Source organism: Dermacentor andersoni, chromosome 1 (assembly GCF_023375885.2).
Source record: "Dermacentor andersoni chromosome 1, qqDerAnde1_hic_scaffold, whole genome shotgun sequence".
Taxonomy (NCBI): domain Eukaryota; kingdom Metazoa; phylum Arthropoda; class Arachnida; order Ixodida; family Ixodidae; genus Dermacentor; species Dermacentor andersoni.
The window spans coordinates 322,029,534-322,041,181 of NC_092814.1; the positions used below are offsets into that span (position 1 = coordinate 322,029,534).

The window sequence follows — 11,648 nt, forward strand, 5'->3', positions numbered from 1 at the left end:
TTGCTGCGCACGCTACAGGATGCATGGTAGATCTGCCTACCTGTCGTTGTTAAGCGATAATAAAATATGAAAACAAAAAAAGCGCGTTCACCATCCAGATAAAATATCAAGACCCACTGCAAGATGCCCTGTTTCGATACCTATATCTCCCTCTCTTCTTTCTTTTCTTGATTGAGTACACCACAGCGATGGCTGGCACGTGCCAACAACGCCCATAGTAGGAATATCACGCTATATCACGGACGCCATTTCTATCAGCTGATCAATTCCTTGAAAATCATAAAGCGAAGGCAGCAGACACTTGAGAACACGCAACGCGCATGTCCGTTGCATTCTTGCCTCAAAAAGGGGCGGAAATACCATAAATAATTGGAACGAGAGCTAAACACGGTAATTCTGTACGTGGCACCGCAACTGCTTAGCCATGTCCGTAGAGCTGTTGCTTAAGGGAATACTCTTCTTGATGAACTTGCTGTACTGGTTCTTCGGAGGCACGACCGTGCTAATGGGCGTCTACCTCTTCATGGTGAAGGTGCGCATCCTGCACCGCTACGTTGATCTCGCCTTCGATCCGGCCGTGTTCTTCATCGTCGTCGGCTGCCTCGTCTTCGTCATAGCCGGACTCGGCTGCGTTGGAGCACTGCGCGAGAACACGCGCTTCCTCTGTCTGTACGGCTTTTGCCTGTCTGGTATCGTGGTCGCAGCCTTGTTCGTGGCCGTGCTGACCGTTGTGTGGCCCACGCTGGGCCTGTCCAACCGCTCGCGGCGTCTCGAGAACGTTCTGCGGCGTGCAATAATCATCTACAGGGACGACCCGGACATGGAAGACCTCATCAACACGCTCCAGTCGTCTCTGCACTGCTGTGGCTTCACCTCCCGGGGCTACCTGGACTGGCAGCACAACGCCTACTTCAACTGCTCCCAGTGGAACCCGAGCCGCGAGCGCTGCGGCGTGCCCTATTCCTGCTGCAGGGACCGGGCCAGCTTGACCAACGTGATGTGCGGCTACGGTGTTACGGACACGTCAAAGAGGTCGCCTGCCTCGATCGAGCGCGCGATATACACGCGGGGCTGCTTGCAGGCATTGGCCGCCTTGGCGAGGGAAAACTCTGTGTTGGTCAGCGTGGTGTCGGCGGTAACCGTGGGGTCGCTCGCTTTGGGCATCGCTGGCGCCTGGCTCCTCGTGAAATCTATTGCTGAGGTGAGACGAGCCGTTATGCTGGAAAGCATAGCTACGCCTCATGCACGAACGTCTTGCCTGTAGTCGATAGTGTGAATCGAGCTGATGGCCGCTCTTGGAAGCGGTAATTCTATAGGCAGCCCAATGCGCGACTCGCATACTTGTCATTTTAACATAATGAACTTATTTCAACGCTTTTACCTCCTTTTATGTTTGCAACTTTACGCCGCTTACATTCTTGTCAGCTTATTTTAACTTGGTCTGCTCAGACTAATGTTTTAATGCACGCGCAATAAAAGTTGGCTTTCATTGTCCGTCCGTTGTTTCTTGTGTGTTTCTTCATTGTAGTACTTTCGCCCAAATTAGCCGCCGTCCTTGCACGATCTCGTTTGATAAAATGACCCTGATGTAGCCCAGAATGTTGTACTACTAGGGTTCTATGCCTCACTGGCCTCGTCTTCTAAGCACACGCCATGTTGCTAAACCAACATGCCAATATATCCTGTTTTTTTTTGTCTGACAGAATACTGTGCCTTATTAGAAGTAAAATTGTTCACCACTCTAGTTATTAAATAATTGGTGCCCATCGTGACGGCAAACCACTGTACATGCGAATAAGTTTCTTTATTTTTAGTTTATAGCACCATAATCTTGGTGGTGCATTTTTGTTTCTGCTGCACGCTTTGTCACAAGCACTGTCTAGAGAGACGCTTCATGTTGCACCCAATTCCGCATGCGTCGTTTGTCTAATTCTCTAAAAATTGTTTAATTTTTCACGAATAACGGGTTCTGCCGCTCCTTCTAGTATCGCTTTCAGAGACACGCTAGCCCACGACCACCAGCGAAACAATAGAGGGCTGCTGTAAACGCCTTTTACGCGCCGGATAACACACGGTCTTTGACACGTAATTGAATGACTGGCGTGTCACTGGCCTTGTCCACAGCACTCCTTCATTATGAATTCGACACCCTCGCCGCTAACACACCTTCGCTCGTTGCCGCACCCACCCACCTTACGCCCTCTCCCTTTTAGAAGAACACCACATATATATATTGTGGCAAGGAAAGTCTATGTCGCCTTGAAAAAGACAAGTCCACTCGTCCAAACGTTGGTTCCTGCTTTCACCTTGTTCTCGTTTTGCTCATCTTCTTCAATTTCGGTCTCTCGCCTTCCCCGTGTTTTCTCTGGATTTAGTAAGGGTAGTGTTAGCGTCTGCACCCTGTCAAGCTTGGGTGTGGTGGCGAGGAGATGCGGCCCCCTGGTAGAAGTGTGTTGTTATTTCGCCGTACGTAATGAGCGCGTCCCGGTTGCCCTCTATCTCGACGAGATTGGGTTGCCCGGGCACGGCGCGGTCGGTAAGCATGCACGCTGCGTCGTGGGCGACCTCGTTGAGGTTGGGCGGGACGCCCGGCACGACCGAGATGGGCGGGCAACCAGATGACAGTGTGGTGCTTGAGGGCGCTCGGATCCGCGCTACGGAGGATGCGTAACGCCTGGTCGGAGACGACGCCACGTTCGGAGGCTTTGATGGCCGGTCTGGAGTAGCTGTAGATCAGGTCCCGTTTGCCGTCGAGCACGGCCAGGGCTATGGTTACTTGCTCCGCCACCTCTGGGTCTCGGGTGAGGATCGTGGCAGAGTTGAGGGTCTGCTGCGTGGAATAGACTGCGACCGCGGTGAAGGCTTGGTTTTTCCTGTAGGCGACGGCGTCCACGAACGTGACTTCGTCCGCTTTCATGTCAAAGCACTGGAGAAGGGCGGAGGCCCGGGCAAAACGCTTGCCTCTGCTGTGGTCAAGTTGCACGTTCCGCGGAATAGGTGTGATCGTGATGAAGTCTCGGATCTCGCGGGGAACCGGCTTCAACTTCAGTGGACCCCTGGTCGTCGAAGAGAAGCCGAGCTCGCGCAAGATGTGGCGGCCCGCCTTGGTGGTCATCAGTCGGATAAGCTTCGTTCGCTCCTGAGCCTCGGCGATCTCTTCTAGCGTGTTGTGCACGCCGAGTTCGAGGCGTTTCTGCGTGGAAGTGGTGATCGGAAGGCCGAGGCCCATTTTACTACCTTTCCAATGCGGACGTTGAGCTTATTGCGCTCATCGCGTTGCCAATTGTGCATGGCAGCCAGGTAGGTGAAGTGGCAGAGAAGAAACGCGTGTACGAGACGTAGCAGGTTTTCTTTGAGGCCGTGGTGATAGTTCACCACTCTGCGTACGAGTCTTATGGCGTTCTCCGTCTTGGTCGTGAACTTCTGCATCACTTGGGTGTTGGTTCCGCGGGACTCGATGATCATGCCCAGGACCCTGATGGGTCCTGGGCATGATGGACCCTGATGGGGACGGTATGGCCGTCCCTGGTGCGGAGGGTGATGTTGCGTTCAGCCGGGGGCTCCCACCTTCCGGCCTTTGCGCCCCGGCGTCTGGGCACGTACAGCAACAGTTCAGACTTGGTGGGGGAGCACTTGCGACCAGCGTGTTTCAGGTAGGACTCGGCGGTTTCGACGGCCTCCTGTAGGGCGGATTCGATGAAGCCATCCGACCCTGCGGAGCACCAGATGGTTATGTTGTCTGCGTAAATGGTGTGGTTTAGCCTGTCGATCTTCGAGAATCGTTGGGGGAGCCCGATCATCACGAGATCGAAAAGCGTCGGCGAGAGGACTGATCTCTGCGCGCACCAACCTTTACTAAGGGCTCAGTATAAAAGTTGATTCTCTCTCTCTCTCTCTCTGGGGTTCAGTCCCTGGGGGTCAGGTCATATCCCTGGGACCCGCTGTCCGAGCTCGACTGCTTGCGACACAACGTCTGCTGCACGTAGGACCTTGCGCTGGGTGAGGGAGGTGCGGATAAAGTCGTACAACCGACGCCCGAGCCCGACGTCGGTGACCGCCTTCAGGATGGACGAGTGCGCGATGTTTTCAAATGCCTTTTCCAAATCGAGGCCGAATATGGCACGGGTGTCCCGAGTGTTTCCTGCGTCAAGAATCTGATACTTCAGGAGTAACATGGCGTCTTGTGTAGATAACCCGGGTCGGAAGCCAATCAACTGTCGCGGGAGGCATTCGTTTTCCTCAAAATATTGTCACGTGGTGGTGACGTTGAAGAACACAGCAGCAATACTGTGAAATACAAAGAAACACGCCTTCTCCGTCATGTCTGGGTCGTCGTGCCGAACAGACGGTTCATCCGTGATGATCGCGATGTGCTTATTCGGTAGCTGCACACAAGTTTATATCATAGTGTCATGAGGTGGTGACGTTGAAGAACACAGTAGCAAATACTGTGAAAGACAAAACTAACTTTTATTGGGCGAACCTGTACCCGCAAAAACAGGCTACACTTACAGCACAACGATAGCGGCGAACACGGTCGGCGATCGTCGAAAATCTGATCAGCGGGTCAAGCACGTCGGCTTTTATACAGCAGTCGTCGAATGTTCCAGACTAATCGTTGGGACCCGCATGCCTTCCACAAAGTTCTACACCATTCGAGTCACGCGATGAAATCAGATAACACAAGGTTCGGCGACAACAGACAGCGGATAGAAGCATCGATAACTTTCCAGAAACTTCGGATACATACAGACGCGTCCCGCGCCGTGCGATAACATTTGTTAGGCGGCGAAACGTGGTCGCCCGATAAATATAAGTACACGTGTCAATATCAACCGATCCTGTTGACGACGACGTGTTCGGCCACCTTACCCACGCATGACATGAGCGAGATGGGGTGGAGGCGATCTAGACTTGGCGCTTTGCCTAGTTTGGGAATGAAGATCGCGTGGGCAAGTTTCCCGGCGTCGGGTAGCTTGCCTTTCTTCCACACTTCGTTGATGGTGTCGGTGAGGTAAATGACGGAGGGGTCATCCAGGTCGCGCAGGAGCTTGTTGGTGATGCCATTGGGACCGGTGCGGAGCGCCCATTGAGTTCATGGAGAGCTTGGCGTACCTCTTCGGTGGAAAAGTATATTTGCCACACAACGATAATCGTCATCTGTCTTGCTCGCATTTCCTTTCTCGAAAACGCTGCTCTCGTTACTTTCCTGTTGAGAATGCTCTGTCTTGCTGATAACGCGCATGCCGTTCGTGACTCGGAAGTACCGGGCTGGCAGCGTTAAAGAAAGAAAATGCGGGCAAGACAGATGACGATTATCGTTGTGTGGCAAATATACAGCCCAAAGGGTGCAACTGTTTTTAGAGTGTTTCGGTTATATTTTATCCCCAAACGATAATCGTCACCTGTCCTGCTCACATTTCCCTTCTTTAGCGCTGCGAGCAAGAGTGAAAAAAGGAGAAAGCGTTTGACGCTTTGGAATGTTCGCGGCTGCAGCGGCGGCAGCTGCTGCTGCTGTTTTTGTTGTTGTGCCTTGAAAACATGGCACGTACACACGATGATGATGATGATGATGATGATGATGATGATGATGAAGCCTGAATTAATGGCACTAACCCACTATGGGGGAGAGGCCACGAATCGGGTGGCAATACACACAGAGGGATAGGCCTAGCTTTTTAAACGGGCTTTCCGATGTGCCTGCCTGAAGCTGTTGGTACGACGCACAATGCCTCTCGCCAGCTGCTGACCTCCCACGCTCCGACCAATCACGCATGACGCGCGTCTCATGCCACGTCATTGTCGCGCCCAACCAATTCTGAAGAGGCTATGCGATCCACGCCTTCACAAAAAAAAAAAGCTGGTTCTTCGGTGTAAAACGTTCATCATCCCCAAGAGGTGCCTCATCTCGTTGGTTTCTCTCATTGACGCACACCTCAGTATAGCCTCAACCATGTTCTCGCTCAGCAAAGTGTGCCCACGATAGCATTCGGCAAAGTCAACAGTGCTATTCGGGTTCCAGATATCTGGGATTTCCTCGAGGTCTCAATAACATCCGTGCTTCCATGCTTTTCGCTACGGGATGCCTTAAACGGCCCGCGGTTGCTTGGCGGCAGTGATGTGGTTTCCTGTAACAATGTCAGACATCGGTCGCAGAATTATTTTTTTTTTTTTTTTTTGCTTTCAGTGCTATATGAGCCCTAGTAACTGCTCTTCGTCTTCATCTCGTGGTCGGGAGGTCACCAGCGTCATTGGCACTCGCGCGCGCTTCCCAGCGTTCGGTTCGTCCATCATCCGGCGCTAGCAAGTTCAAATGCCCAACAGCCGGGCATCTCCGCGGTGACTTTGCATGGCCTTCTTCGACAAGTCAGCTTTGCCACTGGGACACAGTACCTGAGGCGGGAGGCACCTGACGATGGGCGCTGCGCGGTGCTGCCCTTGATATGGACGACGAGACTGAACCACACCGGTGAGAACCTTTCGCTCGTTGCCCGCGGTCGCTGGGGAATTCCACAGCTCTGCTGCGTTTACGCATCATCAGTTCGTACGGTAATAAGGTAACCGTGCCCCGCTAAACGCGCGGAATGGTTTACCGCGTATCCAGGTGTCTTTCGGTATTGTAGTAAATGTACTGCCAAATGCCCTGGTGTGAGACGTGTGGAGGCTTGATTCGGGTGTTAATGCGCGTCACGTTCTCATCGCGACGTTTGGATTACAAGACAGTGGCTCGAACTGAGGTGAAAGTTATTATTTTCTGTAAACAGTCAGTCTCCTAAATAATGGCACGCCATCCGCATGATGTTAAAGAGCTTTAAAAGAATCAAATTAATACACTACTTACAAGTATGAAATGCAGTTATGGAAGAAACACGGTATGTTGGGTATCGTGGTGACGGTGCCATAATGCTAGGCATATCCACGAATGTCTGCTCAGAAATTACATGATCACTCAGACGCAACATTTGAATATGAAATAAGTCATGCTACCACAGTGGCCTCGCATGAGAATTCGCGCAAATCGATTCAACTATGCGAGAGCCCTTGTTGTGACCTTACTCTTAATGTGTGAAAAATAGCAAAAACAAAAAGAAATCGCGTTTCACATATCTTCTTCTCAATTCTGCTCTTGTGTACCATTCTATAGTGCCCATAAATTACCCTGCCGAGATATCTATTGCAACGTATTCGAATATAAAGCCATCATAAGGGCACAGTATCGAGCGAAAAAAAAAATAAGGGCGCGGAATTTGTTGAATTTAGTGAGGACGTTGTGAATGGCGTGAATATTGCAACGTAGGCGTGTATATATATAGTCACAATGGCGGCTGCTTTCGTATGCAGTGTTTGGTGGGCGACTTTGAATTTATCTAGCATACGCTGACTTCCTAATTACAGGCCTGGCGGAGCGCGCATTCGTAAACCTTCTCGCACGCAAGCTCCCCTCAGTGATCACGACTGCGTGTCGCCGTCATGAGTGGCATGCGCCCTTTTCCCGCCTGATGAAACGCTTTCACGTCGAAATAAACATAAGATAAAGTTTTGTGAATACGGACGGGGATAGCACAAAATAAGTCACTCCTGTTGTCCTTATCGTAGGTTTCTGAATTCCAATGCCATTTTATTGTTACAGCGCAGTGTTACTCCTGTATTGAACATATGTGAATTCATATGCGGATCCCACGCCAACGTGAGAGTCGGTGATAAGGGAATCCTTCTCTGACGTTTACTGAGATGACTTCACTGCCCCATCATCAGCTCTATGTAGCTCAATGAATGTCAGTGCACACTCTGGTCTCATATTTTTCCCTTCTTTCTCTACGTTCGGCTGCTTTTCTTGCGCACTTTTCGGTTTCTCTGCAGCCGACTTCTTCAATTTTCTGTTGCCGACTTCATCACTTCCTGCACATTGTTCTCTTTGTCTGTTTGGGTGTAAACCCAGTGGCGCATACCCATTGTGGAGGATTGGTCGAGAATGTTCCCATACCCAGCGCCACTGCCCAGTCGCACATGCCCAGCGACACAAGTTGTCTATTCAGACACATAACCAGCGGCACATGCCCAGTCGCTCATACTATGAAGACCAAGTTATGTCATCGGCAAGGCGGTAGCAGCCAGCACCCATACATTGGAGGCGGGCAGAGGCAAAGAAAGCTTCTTTTTAAAAAATTATGCGTGGCTCTGCTATCGCAAACACCGGAGACCAGCGGAGCTGGGGGAAGTTAAGGCTCCCGAAAAGCCCATGCCGTCTTCCTCTGTGGGCACTTTCGGTTGCGACGGCGTGCCATTTGTGGCGCCCATCGCAACAGAAGCGATTTGTTGAGACGCCACATGCGTCGGTGTCGTGTGCCAGACGCTGCACCGACGCGACGCGGCGGCAACCGCTGCGCCTTAGCTCTGATGCATGCTAGCTCCGACGCCGTGTACCTGATAGCTTCTCGAAATCCACGGAAACGAGCACGCGGGTTAATATCGGAGAGCAATGACGTCATGGGCCACCTGTGTCTCCGCCGCGCCACTCCTCCCCCACAAGGCTCCACCCGCCCTGGCTGCGTCGCTATGCTGCACGTTGCTACTTTTATACCCTGATTTCACTCTCTCAGCTCTCTCTCCTCCAGCTCGGCGAAGCTGCGAACGTCAAGATAAACGCAGCGAGGTTCTAACAGCTCCACTCTGAAAATAGCCTCTAGTCAACGCCTCCTAGCTAGCACAAGGACTGTATACTTCGATCCATGACATCATGCTACCTTGCCTGACTGCCATAGAATCTAATGGGGTCGCTTCCGACCACGGAGTAAGACATATAGGAGGTGAAACTCCCGTCGGCGCGAGCGAGCGCGGGCGACCAGATAAAGTCCCAATTGTTGCATGCGCCGACGCTACCCTATGCAGTGGCGGCACCATGCGGCGCGTCGTAGAAGCCGCAGCGAAAAAAAAAAAAAAAAAGCAGCGCCCGGCAGGCGGCTCGGCGGCTCCGGCAGCTCCGGCGCTCACTCCGGCGGCGCCCGCTCAAAGCAGACGACAAGCAGACGACACGGGTGTTTGCTTCAGCGGGCACGCCGTAATCGAACTGCGTAGGTGCGTGCACTCAAGAAAACTGTTTTGTTGTGTGCCCATCAAAAAAAGCAACACGTGTGGCAAACTTCCGCTAATCTTCCTCTTATCGCCAAGCAGCTAGGGCAACTAGTTTTCGCGAGTCTTAAAAAAAAGAAAAGGAACGGAAACACATGCACGGCGGCATCCTTCCTACGCGCACCCCTGTGAGCACTAGAGCGAGAAACAAGCGGTCGCCCTTTGAGCGATTAGGAACGAGATAGCCATCAGTTTCGCAAGCGCAAAAAGCCGAAAACCGCCCGCCACGGAGCAAGATAGCCCTGGCTACAACCAGAAGCTACATATCATCTTATAGCTGTCATGGACAACGCGTTTTATTTTTTACTGTGCTCAAATGGCTGAAGCGTAGCAGCAGTGAGTGCCCGCGCGAGAGTGCCCTCAGTAGAAGTCAGGCGCGCGCGGCCGAACGGGAGCAACACGCTCGACCGGTTGCCCTGGCAACCGAAACGGCGGTAATTTCTTCCCATGCCGCCAGGTGCCGCCAGCATGAAAATATATCGGCGGGCTTGTGACCTTTTCTGGTCGCCGCAAACAGCGGAGTTTCCACTCCTAAATATTTCTTGCTCCGTGCTTCCGACTATGCCGCGGTAATTTTGTCGTCACCGCTTTCATCACGCCGGCTTTGATAGGGAAAATTTCTGTCCAAGTAGCATGACGTCATAAAGCAGGGCACACAGGCCCGCTGTCTAGCCCGCATTGGTCCATTTAAGTCACTGAGCTGGAAAAAGCGAACAGCAAATAATTGGCCCGAAACAAGCCGCTATTCTATCGACGCGATCACATGCGACGAACTTGGTCGCGCGATTTCCGCGACTTACTTGATGTGAATGCGCCTTTACATTTCGGCATTCTGCGGCAGCAGAATTCCGCCTCATGAGAAGTGCAGTGAAGGTGCCTAGCCTAAAGCACTGACTACAGATTCTATATAATGTGTGTCCCAGCTAAGGTTAGCTAAGCTCTTCAGAGAAAAAATAAGAGATTTAAAAAAATACGGCACAGGATACAGTAACACATGGTGTTCGGTTGTAAGACCTCTGATGACCGAACACCGTAAGCTTTAATATTGTATGCACATGTATGAACCGTGTATTTTTAATTATTTCTTCGCTGAACAGCTCAGTTAACGTTAGCTGGGACACCCTATATAACCAAAGTAATGCTTGTCACATGGATCTCTAAGCCTCCAAATGACGCGCCAAAAGCCAGCGTCGACATCACATTCACCTATGTAAGAAATGTCGCGACGGAAATACAGAGCTCATACGTTTGCAACGCTACGGCTACCCGGGACATCTTTAAATGTAGGTAGCCTCACTTATTAAAATATCATGCAAACGTTTACGCCAATGTCCCTTCAATTACTCCCCAAAAATGCTAATCAGTCTTCGAGCACCTTCATGAGCAAAACGAAATGATCAACATACATAGTGTGTGCAATGAACGACGCGCAAAGCGTGTCCGTCTGCAGCACGCTCTTCGGCGAGTGCAGATCCGTATATATATATATATATATATATATATATATATATATATATATATATATATATATATATTCGTCTAATCCAGCTGAGCTCGAGCTACGACGAAGAACAAGCCGTGCGGCTGAAGACGATAATGACAGATGAGGAATTTGTACAAGTGATGATGATGTGTAGAGATGAAGAAGGGTCAGTCATGGGTCGCACTCACACTAATTCCCTCCCGCGGTAGAAGCGGCCGCCTGGTTGCGCGGCATTATGGTGAAACGCGGCGAGTGCACGGTTTTAAGCGCGATACATGCACGGCAACATTGGTCGGAAGAAATTCTAAGGAGTGTGACGCGGTAATTAACCGGAGATGTCTGCTCAATTACCGTGTAGGGTCCACAAAAATGACTGGCGAATTTTTCGCATAAACCGGGGACGCACACAGGAGTCCATAGAAGAACTTGTCACCAGGGGAAAAAGTGACAACGCGGTGAGTCGAGTCGTAGCGATGCTTCCGCACATACTGAGTGATGTCGGTGTTAATGCATGCTCGATGACGGCAGTCTTCGAGGCGAGATAAACATTGTTCTGAGAAGGGCGTTCGTGAGGATACGGGAACCATAACGAACGAGACGTCCAGGACGAAACTACGTGAGCGGCCATAGACGAGGAAAAATGAAGAAAAGCTGGTGGTGTGTTGTACAGCCGTCATCATCAGCATCATCAGCCTGGTTATGCCCACTGCAGGGCAAAGGCTTCTCCCATACTTCTCCAGCTACCCCGGTCATGTACTAATTGTGGCCATGTTGTCCCTGCAAACTTCTTAATCTCATCCGCCCACCTAACTTTCTGCCGCCCTCTGCTACGCTTTCCTTCCCTTGGAATCCATTCCGTAACTCTTAATGACCATCGGTTATCTTCCCTCCTCATTACGTGTCCTGCCCATGCCCATTTATTTTTCTTGATTTCAACTAAGATATCATTGATCTTAGTTGAAATCAAGAAAGAGAAATGGGCATGGGCAGGACACGTAATAAAGAGGGACAGCCGTATTGTAAGCAAATGTCACAA

General features: G+C 51.1%; 1 protein-coding gene across 1 annotated transcript; it reads left to right on the forward strand.

Annotated features, from left to right (window-relative positions):
• The first annotated feature begins 312 nt into the window (after positions 1-312).
• Positions 313-1,494, forward strand: LOC126516882 (tetraspanin-33-like). The gene has a single exon (XM_050166972.3). It carries the CDS (start codon positions 425-427, stop codon positions 1,262-1,264), a length of 840 nt encoding a protein of 279 aa, XP_050022929.2. The 5' UTR covers positions 313-424; the 3' UTR covers positions 1,265-1,494.
• The last annotated feature ends 10,154 nt before the right edge of the window (positions 1,495-11,648 follow it).

Coding starts and splice junctions, on each gene's coding strand:
- LOC126516882 (XM_050166972.3), top strand. CDS start 425: ATGTCCGTAGAGCTGTTGCTTAAGGGAATACTCTTCTTGATGAACTTG.